General features: G+C 47.7%; 1 protein-coding gene across 2 annotated transcripts in view; it reads right to left on the minus strand.

The window, feature by feature from the left end:
• The window catches only part of SMG5 (SMG5 nonsense mediated mRNA decay factor), a 41,028-nt gene extending 23,770 nt beyond the window's left edge, over positions 1 to 17,258 (minus strand). For both annotated transcript variants that reach the window (XR_014028102.1, XM_081340514.1), the window contains exons 1-7: positions 16,952 to 17,258; positions 12,506 to 12,604; positions 10,348 to 10,471; positions 7,685 to 7,841; positions 5,708 to 5,797; positions 4,953 to 5,042; positions 2,135 to 2,213 (exon numbers count right to left, since the gene is read on the minus strand). Coding sequence is in view for 1 of the 2 variants with exons in the window: in XM_081340514.1 (XP_081196640.1) it covers positions 2,135 to 2,213; positions 4,953 to 5,042; positions 5,708 to 5,797; positions 7,685 to 7,841; positions 10,348 to 10,471; positions 12,506 to 12,604; positions 16,952 to 17,028 (716 nt within the window). In the remaining variant the exon portion in view is untranslated. The remainder of the gene's footprint in view (positions 1 to 2,134; positions 2,214 to 4,952; positions 5,043 to 5,707; positions 5,798 to 7,684; positions 7,842 to 10,347; positions 10,472 to 12,505; positions 12,605 to 16,951) is intronic.
• Between the last annotated feature and the right edge of the window lie 7,014 nt (positions 17,259 to 24,272).

Raw genomic sequence — 24,272 nt, forward strand, 5'->3', positions numbered from 1 at the left:
CCCTTCCCCCTTCCTTCCTTTCCTTTCCTTCCTTCCTCCCCTCCCCCCTTTCCTCCTTCCTCCCTTCCCCTTCCCTCCCTCCCTTTCCTCCTTCATTCCCTCCCTTTCCTCCTTCCCCTCCTTCCTTCCCTTACTCCACTCCCCTTCCTTCCTCCCTTCCCCCTTTCCTCCCTCCCTTCCCCTCCCCCTTCCCTTCCTTCCCTCCCTCCCTTTCCTCTCCCTCTCCACTCCCCCTTCCTTCCTTCCTTCCTTTCCTCCTCCTCCCTCTCAGAAAATTGACTTTGGTGACTTTAGTTTCTCTCCCTTCCACAAACGCTGCCTTTTTGCTCATGAAACATCTAACCTACTTCATGCTCAGTGAATCTGGGATCTACCAAGCCTACATTCTGCAGAGAAACCACATTCAAGGCAATGGAGGTCACTGCAGAATGTTGGGCTAGGTCACGGGTCGGCAACCCGCGGCTCCGGAGCCGCATGCGGCTCTTTGAGCCGTCTCCTGCGGCTTCCAGCCGCCCGGTGCGCGCGCAGCTCTTCAAATGGGCAGTGGTGCGCGCGCACCTCTCCAAATGGAGAGTGGCACCGCCCGTTTGGAGAGGTGCGCGCGCACCTCCCCGAATGGGCGGAGGTGCGCGCGCACCTCCCCAAACCTTTGGAGAGGTGCGCGCGTACCTCCGCGCGAACGGGCCGCGGCGTCGTTCTTTGAGGAAGCTGCTGCGGCCCGTCTGCAAAGCTGCCGAAAGCGGCAGCTTTGCAGATGGGCCACGGCAGCTTCCTGAAAGAGCGACGCCGCGGCCCGTTCCGAGAGGTGCGCGCGCATCTCCCCGAATGGGCGGAGCTGCGCGCGCACCTCCCCAAACCTCCGCGCGAACGGGCCGCGGCGTCGCTCTTTGATGAAGCTGCCGCGGCCCGTCTGCAAAGCTGCCGAAAGCGGCAGCTTTGCAGACGGGCCGTCGCCGTCGGGCAACCGGGAACCGGTTCCATCTGACTTTTTAAAAAAAAATGGCGACCGCGTGCGTCCGCGCATGCGCAAAAAACCGTTTTGCGCATGCACAAAATGTTTTTTGCGCGTGCGCGTGCATGGACACACGCACGCGGCTCCCAGTTTTTTTAATTTGTGATGGAACCGGTTCCCGGTGGCTCTTTTACTTTTTTAGGTTGCCGACCCCTGGGCTAGGTCATGTGTGTAAAGATTTATTTTTTATTTTTTTAAAAAAGGCTATTTCACCAGAACTCTTGTTCATTCAGTTAAGGAGGACACACACAAAAAAATGATTCGTGTACATCAGAGGCTGCGAACGCCACATCGCTAACCTCTGTCAGGGGTTATGCCAATCTAATTCTACCTGTCACCTTTCTGTTTAGGAAACATGGGCTGGGAATAAAACAATCCCTCAAAACAGGAGAAAGCTACTCTGCAGAGTTTCTAAGAGTCGATCTCCACGTCTTCCTGATTTGGCTTTTCATCTAAATCAGCCTTTGTCAATCCTGGCCACTTTTTAAGATGTCCGGTCTTCCAACGCCCAGAATCCCTCTCTCTGCTGACTGGGCGAAGTCCAGATGCTTAAAAAGTTGCCAAGCTTGAGAAAGACGAATGAATAATGGGGGGAGCTTGGGGTTCTGAAGGACATCTTCGGCCAGCCGTCGAATCGGTTCCACCCACTCGGGCCTCAGACATCCTTTTTCGTAAAGTTCTCAGCTCCCGAAAAGAGAAATAACAAAATAGTAGAGCAACAGAGTGGCGGTAGGGGTCTCTTCTAGTCTAACCCCTCTGCCCAAGCAGAAAAGGAAGAACAATGTTTTGTCTCGACAACATGGAGACAGGAACAAAAGGGGACACTCTCACACTGCGTAACTGTAAGCCAGAATTGCCTTATTGGGGAGAAAATCAAAACAAAACAGCAGAGGTTGTTTTTTTTTCATGGCCAGCCAGCATTGTCTGCAATGGAGGTCTCCAACCCTGGAAACTTTAAGACTTGTGGATTTCCGCTCCCAGAATTCCTGGGAGCGGAAATCCACAAAGGTTGTCAAGGTTGGAGACCGCTGGTCTACAGGACACAAGAGAGGTTTTGGTGCCCCTAAGTTAAGGGCAGCTGCCTTTTACAAATTATTTCTTTTCTGTAGGAGACACACTTACCAGCGCAGGTAGCAATAGGTAGCTTCCACGTTGTAGTATTTACTCCCAGCCAGGGTCCCAAGTTGGTTAAAAGGCATGCCTATCCCCCAAAGACAGAAAAGATAGCAAACACATTCCATTATTACGCAAACCTAAAGACACAAAACATCCAGGGCGCAGTCCAAAGTTGTTCTCCACAATCACAAGAGAAAGGGGGAGGGCACGTGAGGTGGATTTTGTAACTTATTACCAACTTTGTATTTCAATTTGACTTCATTTTCCCTTCTAAAATGATGTTCGGATTCAATACAGACTGGAACGTGGGGAATTTTTTTGCCCCGTGGTTACGTGGATTGATTAAAGGTAAAGGTTCCCCCGCACATGCGTGCTAGTCGCTTTCGACTCTAGGGGCTGGTGCTCGTCTCCGTTTCAAAGCCGAAGAGCCAGCGCTTGTCCGAGGACGTCTCCGTGGTCACGTGGCCAGCATGACTAGATGCCAAAGGCGCAAGGAATGCTGTTACCTTCCCACCGTGGTGGTCCCTGTTTTTCTACTTGCATTTTAACATGCTTTCGAACTGCTAGGTTGGCAGAAGCTGGGACGAGTAACAGGCGCTCACTCTGTTACGCGGCACTCGGGATTCGACCCGCCAAACCGCCGACCTTCTGATCGACAAGCTCAGCGTCCCAACCCACTGAGCCACCGCGTCCCTTTGGTGGATTGATTAGACAAGCTTTTAACATTCCTAAGCTGAAGAGGTCATTGACAGAAGGATCTTTCAAAACTATCTCCTTGGTAAGGAAAAAGTTTCTGGGTGTCGGCTGGCATCCGGTTATCTAACTTCAAACAAGATTTGTGGCTGATTTGCTATGCAAGGAGGGATTTCTCTTATCTTGCCCATCCAACTTTCCTCTTTCATTTTCCTCCGTTAACTATAAAAAGGAATGCAAAATGGGTCATGAGGTTCTCCTTTTCATAGAGAGGTCCCACTTCATTAGGGTACCCTAATAAACAATCGATTCAGTTGTTTATTGGGAGGGTAAACTGAGGCAGAACCCGGGGCCAGGTTTGGCTATCACAGTGGATTCTTTCTTCTGCATTCAAAGCAGAGCTTGGGTAGGGCCAGGGGGTGCCTGGGACCTGGTGCTCAGCTTTATGCTAAAGTTCTAGTGTGGCACCAAAGCCGCTAGAGAGAGTCCTTGGCTTACAACCAAAACTGGGAGAAGAAATTTCCATTGCTAAGCAAGGCGGTCGTTAAGTGAATCACATCTGATTTTATGACCTTTTTTTTTTCCATTGCCCTGGCTGGGAAGCAAATCGCTGGAGTTGTGAAGTGAGTTCCACAGTTGTTAAAGCAAATCCATCCAGCCTCCCCTATTGGCTGTGATTTCCCCACTGATTTTGCCGGTCAGAAGGTTGCAAAAGGGGGGGTCACGTGACCCCGGGACACTGGAACCGTCATAAATGAGAGCCGGTTACCAAGTATCTGGATTTTGATCATGTGACCATGGAGATGGTGCAATGGTCATAAGTGTGAAAAATGGTCGTTGTCACTTTTTTCCCCCAGTGCCGTTGTAACTTTGAACGGTCACTATATGAACTGTTGTAAGTCGAGGACTATCTGTATAGCCAAATTTTGGAGTGTTAGTTTGTCTGATGTGGTGCTCCTGATTTTCTTTTGACGTAATTTAAAAAACGCTATATAAGTGAGGACAACTAACCAGTGGAACAGCTTGCCTCCAGAAATAGCGGAGATTTCATCACTGGAGATTTTTAAGAAGAGACTGGACAGTCTCTATTCTTATTCTTATTCTATTCTATTCCTATTCCATATTTCTTTATTCTATTCTATTCTATTTCCATTCCATATTTCTTTATTCTGTTCTATTCTATTTCTATTCCATATTTCTCTATTCTTCTATTATTCTATTCTATTCTATTCTATTCTATTCTATTCTATTCTATTCTATTCCTATTCCTATTCCATACTTCTTTATTCTATTCCAGACATGTCAAACACAAGACCCGGGGGCCAGATCCGGCCCGTGAAGTGGTTTCATGCGGCCCGCGAAGCCATCCTGGAAAGAGTGAGGGAACGGCCCCCACTGCCTTGGCCCAGAGACCCTCCTCCTGCCAGAGACCCTCAGATCTGTCCCACTCCTGCCCAGGCCCCCCCATGGGCACCCTTGATGCCAACGATGTAGAGCTGGCCATGCCCACCCAGTAGGCCATACGCACTCTAGCCACGCCCACCCAGTAGGCCACGCCCACCCTGGCCATACCCACCCGGCCCCCTGAGGGCAACCGCAATGCTGATGCAGCCCTCAATGAAATTGAGTTTGACACCCCTGTTCTATTCTATTCTATTCCTATTCCATATTTCTTTATTCTATTCTATTTCTATTCCATATTTCTTTATTCTATTCTATTTCTATTCCATATTTCTTTATTCTATTCTATTTCTATTCCATATTTCTTTATTCTATTCTAATTCTATTCTATTGCATTCCATATTATATTCTATTTTATTCTTATTCTATTCTATTTCTATTCCATATTTCTTTATTCTATTCTATTCTAATACTATTCTATTGCATTCCATATTATTCTATTCTATTCTATTCCATATTTCTTTATTCTATTCTATTCAATTCTATTCCTATTCCATATTTCTTTATTCTATTCTATTCTAATTCTAATTCTATTCTATTCCATATTATTCTATTCTATTCTATTCAAGTTGCTGACTCATATTCTATTTGTGATCAATTACAAAATACATATGTACGTTGTTGATTACGTGTACCTCTATATATGCATGTCAGATTACTAAATACTCACCAATTTGTGGTGCAACAGAAAGAGCTTGATAGTAAAATCTTTCAGCCAGCAATTCCGTGTCTACACCTGCCAATTCGTTCTGATATCGAGCTGATAAGGCACAAAAGATACACAGAAGCCTTAAGAAGCACAACTGAGATGATGCGCATCAGAAGACACTTGGCTCACTTATGTGCAAGAGTGAAACAGTGAAGCTTTTACACCACCTTACTCAGGGGTAGGCAACCTCGGCTCTTTTATGACTCATGGACTTCAACTCCCAGAATTCCTGAGCCAGAATTCCTGAGCCAGCATGAGGGAAATTTGGCCCCTTCATGACTCGTGGACTTCAACTCCCAGAATTCCTCAGCCTGCACGGCTCAGCTTGGAAGCCTCTCCCTCAGCATAGCTGACTCAGGAATTCTGGGAGTTGAAGTCCATGAGTCATAAAAGAACCGAGGTTGCCTACCCCCGAGTCCTAACTGAAAGTTAGGTCATTAACTAGCCCAGAAGAATTGAGACCCCAACGGAAAGTAAAATATACCAGTCCCTTTTACATAGCTGAGCATCTGGAAATGCTTCAGAGAGTAGGAGGTTCCTAATCATCAGAACGCAGTTGAAAAACGAAATCCAAGTCCCTGGGGGCTTATCTCAAACTTTAGTTACCACAACCAATTATGGCCTGCTACTTAAGATGGGGTTCCCCCCACCCACCCACCCAAATTTCAAATAAATCCAAGCCTAGGGACATTAATCCCAGGAAAATGCTCTCTCACCTAAATCCCCCAAGTAAACCAGGCACCGGTGGCAAGCTATCTGAGCCCAGTCCATCTCCTTCTCCGATGCGGAGACCGGCTTCTTGCAACCTGCGGAAGAAATAAGCGACAGGGTGGCACAAGGAGAGAAGCAACCTGGAACTCAGGAGAAACTTCCTGACAGTGAGAACAATTAACCAGTGGAACTCCTTGCCTCCAGAAGCTGTGAATGCTCCCAACACTGGGAGGTTTTAAGAAGAGACTGGACAACCATTTGTCCGAAATGGTATATAGGGTTTCCTGCCTGAGCAGGGGGTTGGACTAGATGACCTCCAAGGTCCCTTCCAACTGAGCAGGGGGTTGGACTAGATGACCTCCAAGGTCCCTTCCAACTTTATTATTATTATTATTATTATTATTATTATTATTATTATTATTATTATTATTATTATTATTATTATTAATTATTAAGATGCTGGAGAATCAAGACAGCCCGGGCTCTATGTCGACAATTGGCGGTCTACCTTCACAAAGAACCTTTGCTTATTCTGGATCGCTGTCAGGCCTGCCCCTAGGAAGGAGAGACCCTCGCCTCCATTTGACTGAAGTGATCTTTTACTAAGGATTAGGGGTTTGCAGCAAAAGCGAGGCTAGAACGGAGTATTGCCATGCAGTTTCCCCCTTCCACTGTCCTCCCCGCTTGACCAGATCATCGGTGTCCAACAGCAAGTCGGCGCGATGGTTTCAATATCTTGCAAATGTCTTGAAATGGCTTCGCATCCTTCCTTAGGCCAGTCGTCCTTTTGGGAAAGGGGGGTGGGTGGGGGTGGGCTGGATCAATCCAGTTTAACTCTTCTGGTTCCTGTCAGTGCTATTCTCTCTCTCCCCTACAGCCTCTTTCTTCCCACCTGTACATCTTGCCCAAATTGCTTTGATTCCCCCCCCCCCGTTTATTAGCGAAGCCATTCACTGCCAGATCTCCCATATGTGTCTCCCACACCTGCCAAATGCACCATTTAAAAATGGCCAGGGAGCATATTAAGCCCAGAAAAGCAAAAAAAAAAGGCAAAAACCAAAGGAAACCTTAACTCCACAAAAGGGAACGGAGCAGGACTTACACAGGCATGGCTCACCCACGGGATTCAACCATAAAACTACGGCTTGGTTTTGGTTTAGCCGGTTGGGTAAACGTACACTTCGTATTTGCGGGACATAATTTATGATCTAAGATAACCGGATCGTGAATTTAGCTGCCAGGACTGTGAGCATGCCATAAAATCGGCGGAATTCGCTTGTTCTGATTGTAGAATGTGTTCTCATTTTTATTTTTGTAGATTGCAGCCTGATGGAGAACACAACTGGGGGGGGGGGAAATCAGATCGGGGGAAAAAACTGGCCTAAAGGTTTTCTTAAAATGAGCTTTGATGTCACATTTTTGGGCATTTGTAACTCACTCTCTGTGCGGTCAAGTTCTTTTGCAGAGATTTGGATGAGATTTTAAGGTGTAACCAGGACCCCAAAAGTCAAAAGACGTCGAGCGTGGGCCTGAAAATTGTCAATCACACCCCATCAATTCTACAGAAAAGCCAGGGAGATGCTCATAGCAACGGTTGCCAGGAACACTAGTCATCCAGCAAGTTACGATGGGAGACAGCTTCACAGATTCCCACCAGCCGAGAGCCGAAAAAAAAGCATTAAGGTGATCGGCAGTTATCTAATCACAAATCAAGCTATGAAAGGCGATTTTTAATCTGGGAATTTCTATCTCACTGAAAACTGTCGGGGAACCTCAGGTGATTGCCGTAAAGTTGAGATTAAGAAACATAATTATAAAATCCAACCCCTTCCCCCCTTTTTAAAGTTGCACTAGAAGACCTCCGAGGTCCCTCCCAACTCTTCATTATTTTGTTGTTCGGGACCTCCAAAGCACAAACAGGCCAGCTGAGTCAAGCAATTCTTGCAGAGGATACAATCCTGAGCCTTGGCTGAAGTACTGACCCATGAGGGGATCTGTCACGTGGGTCCAGTCAATGCAGCACTGCAACTCCAGCTGGTAGTGAGACTGAATGTAGAGAAGCAGGTGCTGGTAAAACCCAATGCCAGCAATCAGATGTGTCCGATAAGCACACTCCAGGGTGCTACGACTATGAATGTGCTGTGGGTTGGGAAAGAAGAAGAGAAAGTCAGGGTCTGTTGTGATTCAGCGTCAGCCTGTGATACCGGCAGCTGAGTCTGATGATTCTGAAGAGGAGGAGGAGGAGGAGGGGTTTGGAGAGCCTTTGGTGTCAGAGGAAGGCTCTGATGCATTGCAGGACTCTCAGCCTGGCCCCTCCAGTCATGTTCCTCATCAGACTCAGCCGTGTGAGCATGAGGTACTGGATGTAGATGATTCACAGCTGGATCTATTCAGGGACGCTAGGAGCAAAAGGCAATCCAGCAGAGCAGAACAGAGAAAGGCAACGAGGCAACTGGGTGAGAGGAGGAGAAGGCAATGAGAAGCCACGCCTTGGGACTGCTGATAAAAGGGGAAGGTGTGGGAGGTGCTGGTTGCTGAAGGCAACCGTTTGAAGATCTTCTGCTAGAGTCCTGGTCTGTTATTCCTGTTTAACTCGTTTGAACTTTTGATTTCTTTGTAAATAAATTTGGTTGGGTTTGTTCCAGCCTGTTGACTATAAAAAGGGGTTGTCCCTGACATTCAAACAAGGCCGGTCATAGGCTGGAACAGAACAGGGTCCATCTCTAGCTCTTCATGGCAGGCGGTCCTCAACTTATGACCGCAACCGAGCCCAACATTTCTGTTGTTAAGCCAAGATAAGCGAAGTGAGTTTTGCCCCATTTTTACGGCCTTTCTTGCCGCCGTTAAGCAAGTCACTCCAGTTGATCCAAGTTAAGTTACCATGGTTTTTAAGTGAATCTCTGGCCTCCCTGTCGACTTGGCCAGTCAGAAGGTCGCAAAAGGCGACCATGTGACTTTGGGACACCGCGACGGTCCTAAATATAAACCCGCTGACTTTTGATTACATGACCGTGGAGGATGCTGCAAAGGTTATAGCTCTGGAAAACGTTTTTCAGTTCTGCTGTAACTTTGAACGGTCACTGAATGGGCTGTTGTAAGTCGAGGACTACCCGTGTTTCTTTTCCCAAAGATCAAGCCCCAGATTAATTCAGCAATTAAACAATTCTGTTCCTATCCATTTCAGGCCTGCTCTGAAATGGATACTCGATGCAGCGACAGAGTGGAATCCCCACCGGAAAGCCCAGCTGCAGTTTCCTGCTGGGAGACACAAATACAGGTAGTCCTTGACTTACAACTGTTCACTTAGTGACCATTCGGAGTTACAACAGCACTGGAAAAAAGGGACTTATGACCGCTTTTCACATTTGCGATCGCTTTAGCATGCCCATGGTCACATGATCCAAGCTTGGCAACCGGCTCGTATTTATGACAGTTGTCGTGTCCCAGGATCACGTGACCGCCGTTTGTAACTTTCTGATGCGCCAAGTCAACGGGAAAACCAGATTCACTCAACCTCCGTGTTACTAACTTAACAACCGCAGTCATTCACTTGACAAGTGTGGTGAGAAAGGTCATAACAGGGGCAAAACTCACTTAACAACTGTCTTGATTAGCCACAGAAACTTGGGGCTCAGTTGTGGTCCTAAGCCAAGGACCACCCATAGTTCTATAGGTAAAGGTAAAGGTTCCCCCGCACATGCGTGCTAGTCGTTTCCGACTCTAGGGGCCGGTGCTCATCTCCGTTTCAAAGCTGAAGAGCCAGCGCTTGTCCGAGGACGTCTCCGTGGTCATGTGGCCGGCATGACTAGACGCCAAAGGCGCACGGAACGCTGTTACCTTCCCACCGTAGTGGTCCCTGTTTTTTCGTTCAAAAAAAATGCTTTAAGTATAATATTCAACCACTGCCTCTCATTCTGGAAAGCATGGAGGCCCCCATGCATCTTCCACTTTCTTAGACCAATCATTAATTACTGATTCCACAATCTCTTAATTGAAAGGGACAGAAAAGCCCCAATACCTAGCCAGGTCACAATCCTGCAACTCTCCGGCTTCTAAGTCTCAGATTGAATGAAGTGTGGTGTTATCCTGCCAGAAACATTCCTCCCATTTCTCTGGCATTTTTATTTATTGTTCTACCTTTCGGCCGTTGGTTGTCATCCAAATAAGATTCCCACCCAAACCCAAAGACCAACAGTGCCTTTTCTAGCCCAACGCAGGAAGAGGCTGTTTTTTAGTTCTTTAAGCCGGGGGTCCCCAACCTCAGGGCCGCAGCCCACTAGTGGGCCGTGAGGCATTTGCAGCCAGGCCACGGAAATGGCGGACAAGCCGGTGTGCACGCACGCACACACAACCCGCTTGCACAAGCAGCGGGTGAGCACGTGTTCCATTGGCGTGAGCTGCGCCGGCCACTCATGTGGAACCATCCCCTCTCCGCTCCGTCGGTCGGCAACGCCGGAAAGGTTGGCGAACTCTGCTTAAAACCAAACCAAGGGCATTCAGAAGAACACCCATGCAAACCTTGAGACAACCAACTGTTGAGCGCAACGAGTCACTAAGGCCGACTGCTGGGCAGGAAGTACTGCTGTGATCCACAAGCCGTGTGTGTTGTGTTGTTAACGCAAACATGTCGGAATGCATTGTGTACCTTTTTGTTTGTTTTAATCAGCTGGATGACTTCGTAGTAAACCTTCCGCCACAGCAGCTCCTCTGCTTTCCTCCCATAGTCCACAGGGTGGAGGAACATCAGCTTTACACAGAGTTCGCGGAGCCTGGGGCAGGCAGGAAGAGAGGGAAGCTGCTCACAATTCGTCTAAAAACCATTTTTTTTCAGTCCTAATCTCATATATACGTATACATATAATATATACATACACACAGTGCTTTTTTTGTAAAAAGAAAAAGGTGCTGGAACTCACACGTTATACAACCTGCCTTGCCTACCCTATAAGGTTCCATGCAAAAAAGGTGCCGGAACTCCGTTCTGAGCGTTCTATGAGAAAAAAAGCCCTGCATACACATACACACACACACACACACACACACACACACACACTTATGCAAAATAATGATTGTCACAGTTGCAACTACCGCCTCTGGACAGCCTGAGTTTGGGCTGATACAGGCAAAAAAGATTTGGCCCATATTTTGGCCGGCAAGGTGTTTAAAAACACTCAAGACTTATCTCCCCTGCCTCTTCCCTCCCCGATGCAGCTGACAAAGTGAGAAAGAGCCTGTGGCCTAGAGGTTAAAAATGCCTAATGTGCAATCAGCCCAGGTTTGAATCTCAGAAGGGTGTGGCTGACTGATGAGAACAAATAAGTATGAAATGGCTATATCAGTCTCCCTTTAATTCTTTGTTAGCAATTCAAAAATTTATGCAATATATATATATAAAAGGTAAAGGTTCCCCCGCACATGCGTGCTAGTCGTTTCCGACTCTAGGGGCCGGTGCTCATCTCCGTTTCAAAGCTGAAGAGCCAGCGCTTGTCCGAGGACGTCTCCGTGGTCATGTGGTTGACATGACTAGATGCCAAAGGCGCACGGAACGCGCCTGTTACTTGTCCCAGCTTGCAGTTCGAAAGCACGTAAAAATGCAAGTAGAAAAATAGGGACCACTACGGTGGGAAGGTAACAGCAATATATATATATGTATATGTATATGTATACACACAAACACACACACACACACACACACCTAAGACAGTGATGGCGAACCTTTTAGAGACCGAGTGCCCAAACTGCAACCCAAAACCCATTGGGTAGGCGTGGCCCATTGGGTGGGCGTGGCTGCGGTAGTAACGGCAGACTGGGTGGGACCAAAAAGTTCCATCAATCAATTCCAACTTTGCGAGATCTTTTTCTCCGCGAGTTGAAATTGATTGATTGAACCTTTTTTTTTTGCACACGGCAGCGGAAGCCTAAAGCGAAAAAGTTTTATAAAACCCAGCTGAAGGCCTAGGACTGGGGCGACGGCGCGCGTGACCACAGAGGTGCCATAGGTTCGCCACCACGGGCCTAAGCTCTGAAGGAAGGAGCCAAAAGGACCTGACTTCCTCAGATCTTGCTGTGACAAATGAGCTGCCAGCAGGAGGACATCAAGATCCCTTGGTTCATAAGCTCCTTGGATTGCAATAGCTAGCAGTAGACTTATATACCGCTTTACAGCCCTCTTTTGAGCGTTTTACAGATGCTAGCATTTTGCCCCCAACCATTTGGCTCCTCATTTGACTGACCTCAGAAAGATGGAAGGCGGTGTCAACCTTGAGCTGGTCAGGATTGAACTTGCTGGCAGTGGGCAGTGCTAGCCTGCAATACTTGCATTCTCACCACTGCAGTGCCATGGCTCTGCAGTAAAGCTGAAGCTTCGGAAGACTGCATTCTGCTAAAAGTCAGGAAGTACCTTCACCGTCTATCGAGGCCACTCAATCTGCACAGCAGGAGCTAGACCCTCAACTACGAAGCTACTTCCAAACAATATTCTGTGCAATGGAATTTGCGCTGAGGCTGAACCTCTGGAATATGAGCCCTAGACAGAAGCAATGCTCTGCTCTGAATGAATGAATGAATGAATGAATGAATGAATGAATGAATGAATGAACGAATGAACAAACAGCAAGCTAGTTTTGCCACACAGGAATACAACGTTTTTATGATGAGCCTGTTATTTCCATGGAACTAATTTTTTCCCCCAGCAATACTTTGCCCAGACTTATTTGAGTAACACTGCTGTATCCTGTCCTTTCAAGACCACCCTTCCGGTTGAAATACAGAACAAGGAATAAAGAAAGGCTTAACTTTCTTACTTGTTTCTCAGGCTGATGTTCTCTGGCTTAAATATTTCTTGATAAGCTGCCTTGTTTCCAAGAATGAGATCCAATCGATGCACTGCTTCCACCACAGCTCTACGAAAAGCACAAGTTAGGAAGAAGCCGTCGCTTGGAAATTCTTCAGCTGGACTCAGAATGTAATTTTTTAATTTTTATAATTTTTATTACATTTATATGCCTCCCTTCTCCGAAGACTCAGGGCGGCTTACAAGCTTAGCAGTAGCCTTCATTCTACGTATATGCCTGCTTATTAGGGCTTTCACACACACCCCAGCAGCATTATTACAAAGTCAGCTTATTGCCCCCAACAATCTGGGTCCTCATTTTACCTACCTGGGAAGGATGGAAGGCTGAGTCAACCTTGAGCCTGGTGGGATGCGAACCTGCACTAATTGCAGGCAGCTGGTGTTACTTAAGGAGGCATTAGCCCACTGCTCCACCAAGGCTCTATGTAACGTGAAGCTATGCTATATCACCCAGAGCCCCTCTCCCATCGCCCAGAATCTGTCAGTTCTGCCATCTTTGGCTTGGCACCTTGCTGGTATCCTACCATCGAAAGCTAGGGAGGGAGGGGGCAAGGGGGAGAACTGGCCAATGAACACGCATGGGGATATGATGGGAAATAGGGAGGGGGGTTGACAGCTGAAGACAGACCAGAAGCCAGTCTTCAAGGCCACGCACCCTGAGAGGGGAATGTGGATTCCTCCAAACATCTCAGCCATTCTCAAAACACCTACACAGCACCTCACTGGCTGAAGACGAACTGGTCATGGGGAGGAGAGTTGGGATGAAGGGGGGAAAAATTGTGCCCCTTTGTGCAGGGATCTTAGTTCTAGCCTACTTTTGCTGCAACCAGCAGCCTTTAGTAAAAGAACCTATCCCTTCCCCCAAATGGAGTCGAGGGTCTTTCTCTCCCACGGATCCTGCAAGGGAAGGTCTGACACTGTCTTTGAGGAAGCTGGGCAGATAAGAAGTATGAAATATAAATGAAATGAAATGTGCTTTTGCCATATTGCTTAGCATGTTACATGAACTCACCCATAGTAATTTGTATACTGTAATTCAGGGGTAGGCAACCTTGGCTCTTTTATGACTCGTGGACTTCAACTCCCAGAATTCCTGAGCCAGCATGGCTCAGTATGGAAACCTCTCCCTTTCCCCTCAGCATGGCTGGCTCAGGAATTCTGGGAGTTGAAGTCCATGAGTCATAAAAGAGCCAAGGTTGCCTACCCGCCATAATTTATGACTTGGTGTGCAATTGTGGTTTTTACTGTCAGAATCTAATACAGCCACCTTTCTGGAATGCATAGCTGCAGGGCTGCAAAATTAGCCTTCTTATCCCATCGTGGCTTCAATGGGCAAGAAAAAAACCCACAATCCAATCTGATTATGGAGATTCTTAATCATCCAGCTCACGGTTGTCCCCAAGATGCTTTTTCAAAAGGCAACTCGATTTTCTTGGCTTTTTTTTTTCTTCCTTTTCACTTTTCAACCAAGAAGCTTCTTCAAGTTCTAACTGGAGGGTAATCAGTACTGAAGAAGTTTCTTGGATGAGAAATGAAACATTTTCAAGGGGGGGGGGAAATAAACCACGAAGGTCCAGTTGCCTTTTGGAAGACACCTTTCAGACGCGATCCAAGCTCTTTGCCTTCCCACAGAAGGAACACTTACGGTACTAGCCCTCAGCAGCCACATTTCTCTGGGGTGCAAAGAGACTTGAGTTTGCAGTAAGCAAGCCACGTGCCACGGTCTATTAAAAGACCCCACAGTGGCGCCAGCTGCCAAGCTCTATGGCCACCATCCAAGCATTCCAAAACAGGAAAAGTGACAGATCAAGCCATCCAGACTGTGCCACCCAGTACAAAGCGACCTTTGCAAAGTCATCCTCACAAGCACTGACCCTTAAAAGAGAGGGTGGGAGAGGCAAGTGTCAAAACCCTGACTTGACAAGACACGTCACAGTGTGTTGCTTTTTGGGGGAGGGGGGACAGTTATAACTTTAAGACCTCTGGAAAACAGGAGCAAAATTGAGAGGGCAGAGAAGAACGAGAGTTAACTTGAAGAAGTTGAGGGACCTGTGTGAGGTTCCTTGGGAACTACCTATTATCAATGGTGTCGGGGGAATCTCCACAGAATCGGGGAGGGGGGAAGACTATGCCACATTACCCTTGCTGGCTGAAACAGCCAGGCATGGCAAACCGGCAAGTCACGGAGTAGGCTGAAAAGTGGATTACTGGCCTGTGGTTGCCTGCCCCCTAACTGTTGCCCTCCAGACTCCCTCAATCCAGAGAGCCTCTAAAAGTGTCGGGCGACGACTGCCATCACTGAGTACGAATAAGAATGAAAACTCTTGATGTGCCCAAGAGGGGAAAGTCAAACAGAAGCATTAACTAGGAGACACAGGTCAGGGTGAGTCCTGAGGCTGCAAAAGAAGAATATTTACAGCTCAGGGTTGAAACGAGGGGTCCTTGGTGCTGTCTGAGCTTGACGAGTTTCTTGCAGACGTTCCATGACCCAACTAGGGAACATCTTCAGCGCTAGAAGGGACTGGGGCTTGTGGGGAGGAGGAGGAGGAAGAGGAGGAGGAGGAGGAGGAGGAGGAGGAAGAAGGAGGAGGAGGAGGAGGAGGAGGAAAAAGGCTGTGAGGTCCTTGGTGCCCTCTGAGCTTGGCGATTTTCTTGCAGACGTTTCATGACCCAACTAGAGAACATCTTCAGTGCTAGAAGGGACTGGGGCTTGTGGAGGAGTAGGAGGAGGAAGAGGAGGAGGAAAAAGGCTGTGAGGTCCTTGGTGCCTTCTGAGCTTGACAAGTTTGTGACCCAAGAGCCTTGGTGGAGCAGTGGGCTAATGCCTCCTTAAGGAACACCAGCTGCCTGCAATTAGTGCAGGTTTGAGTCCCATCAGGCTGAAGGTTGACTCAGCCTTCCATCCTTCCCAGGTAGGTAAAATGAGGACCCAGATTGTTGGGGGCAATTAAGCTGACTTTGTAATAATGCCGCTTGGGGTGTGTGTGTGAAAGCCCTAATAAGCAGGCATATACACAGAATGAAGGCTATTGCTAAGCACATTGGTTTGTGCTTCTTAGATTGTAAGCCGCCCTGAGTCTTTGGAGAAGGGCGGGATATAAATGGGATTTTTTAAAAAAACTAGGGAACATCTTCAGTGCTAGAAGGGAGGGGGGGTTATGGGGGTGGGAGGACTGTAGAGTCCTAGGTCGTCTCTTGAGCTTGGTTGTGCTCCCTTGCACAATGTTTTATTTTATTTATTTATTTTAATCCCATTTATATCCTGCCCTTCTCCGAAGACTCAGGGCGGCTTACAATCTAAGAAGCACAAATCAATGTGCTCAGCAATAGCCTTCATTCTATGTCTATGCCTGCTTATTCATTACCAAACTAAGTAAGGCCGTCGATGCTAGAGGGAACGGGGGGGGGGGGGGTTGCGGAAGAGGAGAGGAGAGCTGGAGGCTCCTAGGTGCTCTCTCGAGTCGGGTGGCTTTCTTGCAAACGTTTCATTTAGCCAAACTAAGTAACGAAACCAGTGCTAATGACGTTAACCTAGTTTGGATAATGAAAGGTCTCTGCAAGGACGCAATCAAGCTCAAAGAGCACCAAGGACCCCGCAGCCCTTCTCATTTTTTATTTATTTATTTATTTATTTATTTGATTTATATACCGCCCTTCTCCCGAAGGACTCAGGGCGGTTTACAGGGCAATAAAAATAAGAGCCTTGGTGGAGCAGTGGGCTGATGCCTCCTTAAGTAACACCAGCTGCCTGCAATTAGTGCAGGTTCGAGTCCCACCAGGCTCAAGGTTGACTCAGCCTTCCATCCTTCCCAGGTAGGTCAAATGAGGACCCAGATTGTTGGGGGCAATTAAGCTGACTTTGTAATAATGCCGCTTGGGGTGTGTGTGTGAAAGCCCTAATAAGCAGGCATAGACATAGAATGAAGGCTACTGCTAAGCTTGTAAGCCGCCCTGAGTCTTCAGAGAAGGGCGGGATATAAATGGAATTAAAATTTAAAAAAAAGAATACAGGATACAAGATTTAAAGTTAAATTTTCTTCCTCCTCCTCCTCCTCCTCTCCACAGCCCCCTCCCCCTTCTAGCACCGATGACGTCAGAGCAATTAACCAGCGGAACCACCCGCCTCCAGAAGCTGCGACTGCTCCGAGAGACCCCCTTCTCTGCCGGCCAGGGGGGGAGGGGGGCCGGCAGGGGTGACCCACCTGCCCCTACTCCACGCCTGCGGAGGAGGATGGGTGCTGGAGTCCCGCAGGGCCACATCCGGGCCAAGGTGAGTTTCTCCATGCCCGGCCTTCCCCCACCCCCCCCCACCTTCGCGGTGCCTGCCGGGGATGATGGGACCTGGAGTCCCGCCTGGCCACGCCGCGCTGAGGCGGCCGCTCGCTCGCTCGCTCACCGGTAGAGCCTCTTGGTGTGGAGAGCCTTGGCTTCCGGCTCGCCGCCGCCGCCGCCGCTCCCGCTCCCTTGGCTCATGGCGCCCGGCAGGCCTGAGGCCCCTCAGCACCCCCTGCCGCCTCGCCAGGCCCGGCTCGGCCCGCTCGGCCGCCGCCTCAGCCCGGCCTGGAACCCGAGGCGCTGCTGGTGCTGCTGGTGCTGCTGCTCCCGCCTCCTCGGCCGCCGCTGCCCTGGCGCGTCCCGGTCCTGCTGCCGCCAGGGGCCTCGCTCGGCCGCCATCGCGCTCCGGCTGCCCGCCGCCGCTGCTGCTGCCCCCTCAGCCAAGTCGCGCGAGACCGCGCGCTGGGCTCTCGCGAGCGCTTGGCACCCAAGTCTCGCGAGAGCTCCGCAGCCCGGACAGCTGCCGCGCGCGCGAGTCCCGCGAGACGCCGCTAAGCCGCCCTTCAAGTCTCGCGAGGTCTTAGTCTCAACAGCCGGTAGACTTACTCAGAGGAGAGAGGGGCACCTCAAAGAAGGCGGGGGAAAGCCGCGATGGCGGGTCGCGTTTCCCGTTTCGGTTTTTTTTTTCACCTTCTTGCCCAGGGGTAGGCAACCTCGACTCTTTTATGACTCATGGACTTCAACTCCCAGGATTCCTGAGCCAGCTTGGCTGGCTCAGGAATTCTGGGAGTTGAAGTCCATGAGTCATAAAAGAGCCGAGGTTGCCTACCCCTGTTCTTGCCGCTTGGTTGTTTTGCTGTCTCTGGTGCCAAAAGAGATGGAGCCTCGCGGTGGAGCTTCCTAAAGTGACCTTTCTCCTCTCGTAGTTACGGTGTTCTTTTTTTTTCATGGAAACTGGAGTCTGCAGAGGTTTCCCCCCCCCCGAAAACCCCGTTCTTCTGATCTTACAGGTGGTCCTCGACTTACAACGGTTCATTTAGTGACCGAAGTTGCAACAGCACTGAAAAAAGTGACGCTTAGGGCCGTTCTTCGCACTTACGACCGTTGCAGCATCCCCAGGGTCAAAATTCAGATGCTTGGCAACCGGTTCATATTTACGACGGTTGCTGTGTCCTGTGATCCCCTTTTACGACCTTCTGACAAGCAAAGGCAAGGGGGAATCCAATTCACTTAACAACCATGTTGCTAACTTAACAGCTGCAGGGATTCACTTAACAACCGATAGATGATAGATAGATAGATAGATAGATAGATAGATAGATAGATAGATAGATAGATAGATAGATAGATAGATAGATAGATAGATAGATAGATAGATAGATAGATAGATGGATGATTAGATAGATAGATAGATAGATAGATAGATAGATAGATAGATAGATAGATAGATAGATAGATAGATAGATAGATAGATAGATAGATAGATAGATAGATGATAGATGATGGATGGATGGATGATGGGTATGATAGATAAATTAGATGGACAGAGAGATAGATGAGAAAGAGAATGAGAAATCAATCTGCCTTTTATCTGGAGTTGGCTCCAACAATGGAGGTTTCCTGGACAACAATTTTGTCTTGGGCAGGGGGTTGGTCTAGAAGAGCTCCGAAGTCCCTTCCAGCTGTGGGATTCTACAAAGAGTCCCCCAGTGGTTGGGTTTGCACGACCCTCTTAGCCTCCGTGCCACAGGCTGAAATAAGTGGCTTTTTCTTTAAGCGGCTCCATTTCGCTGCCTATCGTCTTTTCTCAAAACCTTTTTATTCTATGGTAAGCCACCCAGAAATGCTGCATCAATGAGATGGACACCATTACATTTTAATTTAATAAATAAAAGTGATTCGTGTGAACTGGGAGGGGCGGAATTGTTTGGGGGCTTCTAACGTGAAGCAAACCCCTTTTTGTGGCGGTTAGGGGTCCATTCATGAACAAAAGCAGGCAGGATGGACGTACCACAGACCAGGACTAGAATTAAGAAATTACGAGTGGGCGTCAATTAATAAAGAAGCGATGACTGGTCATTAATTAAGTAAATACAACTGGTCATGGATTAATTAAAGAAGTAATTATGACTGGTCACAAATTAATGAAAGAAAATGACTGATTTGGTCATTACTGAAGAAACTCTGTTAATTAATAAAAATGATGAATACTTTCTAATCAATGAATTAACTCCAACTGGCAATTAATGAGGGGTAATGATGGGTGGTAATAAATTAGTGAAGTAACTACAACTGGTCATTGGTTAATTAATGAAGCAATTAAGACTGGTCATTAATTAAGAAACCATGAGTGGTCATTCATCAATTGAGAAATTATTAGAACTTCATGTAACCCTGATTCTATCCCTTTGCTGGCTTTCTTGGCTGCTGCCGCACACTGTTAGCTCACACTGAAGTGATTGTCCACTAGGACTCAATTAATTACAACTGGCTGTCAATTAATTTAGGTCTCCCCTCGTTCCCCTTCACTGGGGCAGGAGGCCTGAACGTCCTGTCCAAAAGAAGACGGGGACCAGCCGTGTGGCTACCAGTCTTAGGTCCTCGTCCCGGCCCAGCCCGAGTTCGGATCCAGCCTGCTGGGCACCAACCCCGCCCTCCAGCCGTACACCCACCAGCTGGCCTGCATGCAGCACAAACTGGCACACTTCCTGAGCGAGGTGCGCAATCGGCAGGCTACCCTGGGGGCCAAGGCAGGGAAGGAGAGGGACCCCCCCAATCTGAAGAAAGGGGGCTTGGGCAAACTGCGCATCACCGTCTATGAAATTGCCGACAGTGAGCAGCCAGACCCAGCCTGGGGCAGAGGACGCAAGAGGAAGCTCAACTAGAGAAGGGGGGCACCGCGAAACCTCGAGGCGGGCCCAGTGGGGTGGCTGGCAGCCCGAATAAAGGGGGCTCAGGAGTCACTGGGTCTCACGATTGGTCTTGCGACATTTATTAGGAATTGGCTGGAAACACTTGGTGAGAGGAAAGGGAGTCAAAGATGGAACGCCCCTCCAATCCCTTCCTTAACGTAGCTGCACAGGCCTGAAAACGGCCTCACTTTGGGCACTGCATCGGTGACATGATGGTGGCTCTCCAGAAAATTCCTCTGTGGTCAAGGACTAAAGGAGCAGAATGGGCCAATTGGCCACGGCCAACTCATGGTGGCCGACTCACCATGGATAACTTGCCACGGGACAACTTGACGTGGCCAACTCATCGTAGGACAACTCGTGGCAGAACAATTCGACAATTCAGTGTGTTTATTTAAAAGAATTAAGGAATTATTTTAATATTTGTCGTTCACATTTCCTTTTCTCCCTCCTTCGACATCCTTTAATTATTCTGTTCCACTATGTCTTCAACTTTAGTGTAACGCTTGCCCCGTGGCGAGCTGTCCCTGACGAGTTGTCGTAGACCCCAGTGGAGAGCAACTTCTTGAAACCAAAAGAAGACTTTTCTCTCATTTTTTCTCTTTTCTCTTCTCTTCTCTTCTCCTTTTCTCTCTTCTCTTCTCTTCTTTTCTCTCATTTTCTCTTCTCTTCTCCTTTTCTCTCATTTTTTCTTCTCTTCTCTTTTCTTCTCTCCTCTCCTCTCCTTTTCTCTCTTCTCCTTTTCTTTCTTCTCTTCTCTTCTCATTTTCTCTTCACTTCTCTTCTCTTCTCCTTTTCTCCTCATTTTCTTTCTTCTCTTCTCTTCTCTTCTCCTTTTCTCTCCTCTCCTTCTCCTCTTCTCCTCTCCTCTCTTCCTCCTCCTCTCTTCTCTCCTCTCCCCTCTTCTCTTCTCTTCTCTTCTCTTCTCTTCTCTTCTCTTCTCTTCTCTTCTCTTCTCTTCTCTCTTTTCTTCCTCCTTCTCTCTCCTCCTCTCTTCTTTTCTCTCTCCTCTCCTCTCCCCTCCCTTCTCTTCTCTTCGCTTCTCCTTTTCTCTTCTCTTCTCTTCTCCTTTTCTCTCCTCTCCTTCTCCTCTTCTCCTCTCCTCTCTTCCTCCTCCTCTCTTCTCTCCTCTCCCCTCCTCCCTTCTCTTCTCTCCTCTCTTTTCTTCCTCCTTTTCTCTCCTCCTCTCTTCTTTTCTCTCTCCTCTCCTCTCCCCTCCCCTCCCCCCTCCCCTCCCTTCTCTTCTCTTCGCTTCTCCTTTTCTCTTCTCTTCACCTTGGGCACCTTTTTAGACTTTAAAGAATAGTGAAATAAAAGAAAAAGGAAAAACAAGCACAATGCCCCGGAAACAAGAACTAGACTCACAGAACTACCAGGTTTTCCAGGCCCTTTTTGGACACGGGCAGTGCTTTTTTTTGTAAAAGAAAAAGGTGCCAGAACTCACACATGTCGTACAACCCGCCTTGCCTACCCTACAAGGTTCCATCCAAAAAAGGTGCCGGAACTCCGTTCTGAGCGTTCTATGAGGAAAAAAAGCCCTGGACGTGGGAGGGGGGAGCTATGTGGGTCTTTGGGGGTGGGGGGCCGAGGCTCTTCGAGAGGACAGTCTTCCCCCTTTTTCCTTCCTCTGCCGCTTTAGGCGGAGACACAGAAGGAAACAGACGAAGGAACAGTCAAAAAACAGCAGCAAGCACGGACATGTGTGCGAAACAATTCGTTTTCGTTGCACAAAGCACATCGGTGGCAGTTTTTTTTAATTTTAATTCCATTTATATCCCGCCCTTCTCCGAAGACTCAGGGCGGCTTACAAGCTTAGCAGTAGCCTTCATTCTATGTATATGCCTGCTTATTAGGGCTTTCACACACCCCCAAGCGGCATTATTACAAAGTCAGCTTAATTGCTCCCAACAATCTGGGTCCTCATTTTACCTACCTCGGAAGGATGGAAGGCTGAGTCAACCTTGAGCCTGGTGGGACTCGAACCTGCACTAATGGCAGGCAGCTGGTGTTACTTAAGGAGGCATTAGCCCACTGCTCCACCAAGGCTCTTGGTGCCACCAAGGCTCTTGTTGCCTCACGGATCTGGGGAAGATTATTTTGCATCCATTTCTAGATTTATTTATTTTTTTTTACCCTCAGGTTTGTTCTCCTTGCAAAAATCCAGAAAGCCCTTGCCAAAAATTCATGCTGCACTTTTTTTTTTCTACGTCCAGAGATTTCTTCTTGCCTGGCTTGGCGCCTTCACCTTTTTTTCCCCCCAGGAATCGAAAACACAGTCAGCTCTGCAAGTTGGGAATAGAATCCTAGTGCTGGAAGGGACCTCAGAGGTCATCTAGTCCAACCCCCTGCTCAAGCAGGAGACCCTATACCATTCCAGTCCAATGGCTGTCCAATCTCTTCTTGAAAACCTCCAGGGATGGAGCAGCTCCTGAAGGCAAAGTCGTTCCACTGATTAATTGTTCTTCCTATCAGAAAAATTCTCCTTAGCTCCAAGTTGGATCTCGCTTTAAAAAACTTCTTTTTTTTAATTAAAGAGTTTTACAAAAAAATTTGTTTTACAATACATATCCCCAAAACCCACCCGCCCCAAACCACCCCCCTTCCCCCCCACTTCCCAGAGCTGAATAGAGGGTTATGGATATAATAATCATATTCTAACTAAGATTATCCATTATAAAATTAACCAAATTCATAATGTGCTTTAACTCCCCTTTAACATAGATACATTCAAATTATTAAAAACATAATAATAATAACTTAAACAAAAATATAATCAATACTAATACTAGAATTAATAACAATCTAAAATCTACTCATAAGCTAAATGGAACTTTTTAGTCCCATATTTATTCTGAATATAATCTATCCATCTCCTCCAAACTGAAATATATCTTTCTTGCGAGTGATCCTTCAAATAAGCAGAAATCTTAGACATTTCTGCAACATTCGATACCTTAAGTACCCATTCTTCTATAGTAGGCAAACTATCCTTCTTCCAATATTGTCCCACCAGTAACCGTGCTGCTGTTATCAAGTTCAACATCAAATTGATTTCTTTAGTATCGCAATCTACAACAATACCCAATAAAAACAATTGTGGAGAAAACTTTATCTTTCTCTTAAAAATCTTTTGAATGTTCCACCAAATTTTAATCCAAAAAGCTTTTATATTTCTACAAGTCCACCACATATGAAAATAAGTAGCATCTAAACTACCACATCTCCAGCATTTAGACTGTAGGTTAGGATACATGTTAGACAACCTTTTTGGGATCCAAATGCCATCTATCGTTTTAAAAAACTTCCACCCCTTACTTCATGTCCTGCCCTCCAGTGCTTTGGTGATAAAAGGCTTGAATGGGATGGAAGACCACCTGGAAATCCCAAAGCTGGGGCTTCAATGGGGGAATTCAAATAGCATCCCCAAAGAATAACAGTGTTGGAAGGGACTTTGGAGGTCTTCTAGTCCACAGGTCTGCAACCCGCGGCTCTGGAGCCGCATGTGGCTCTTTCAGCCATCTCCTGCGGCTCCCAGTCCTCTGCCATGTGCAGTCCAAAAAAAAAAGTGGGACTAAAAAAGTTCAACCAATCAATTCAAATATGCAGGGTAGGTCCATATCTCACCTTGTCTCCACTCTTCAGTCAAACCCTGTTCTGCACATGCGCACATGTACGCGCATGCGCACACATTTTTTGCGGCTCCCAGTTTTTCCTTTTGTGAGGGAAACGGTTCCGAGTGGCTCTTTCACTGTTTCAGGTTGCTGACCCCTGTTCTAGTCCAACCTCCTGCTCAAGCAGAATAGAATCAAGAAGGGACCTTGGAGGTCTTCTAGTCCAGCCCCCCGCTCAAGCAGGAGTACCTATACCATCTCAGACAGGGGGATGTCCAGTCTCTTCTTAAAAACTTCCAGTGATGGAGCGCCCACGATTTCTGAAGGCCAGCTGTTCCACTGTCTCAACATTTTTTTTTCTAATGTGGTGACCAAAACTGGATGCAGTATTCCAGGTGTGGCCTTACTAAGGTTTTATACAGCAGTACTAATACTTCACATGATTTTGATTCTATGCCTCTGTTTATACAACCAAGGATAGTATTGGCCTTTGGGGCTGCTGCCGCACACGGCTGGCTCATGTTTAAGCGACCGTCCACTTGGACTCCAAGGTCCCTCTCTCACAGTTACTGTTTTTAGTCCTCACTTAATGACAAGAATTTGCATCACGTATAAGGTAAAGGCAAAGGTTCCCCCGCACATGCGTGCTAGTCGTTTCCGACTCTAGGGGCCGGTGCTCATCTCCGTTTCAAAGCCGAAGAGCCAGCACTTGTCCGAGGACGTCTCCGTGGTCATGTGGCCGGCATGACTGGACACCAAAGGCGCACGGAACGCTGTTACCTTCCCACCGGAGTGGTCCCTATTTTTCTACTTGCATTTTTACGTGCCTTCGAACTGCTAGGTTGGCAGAAGCTGGGACGCGTAACAGACGCTCGCTCTGCTACACGGCACTCAGGATTCGACCCGCCAAACTGCCGAC

This window comes from Vipera berus, assembly GCF_964194415.1.
Source record: "Vipera berus genome assembly, chromosome: 16".
Classification (NCBI taxonomy): domain Eukaryota; kingdom Metazoa; phylum Chordata; class Lepidosauria; order Squamata; family Viperidae; genus Vipera; species Vipera berus.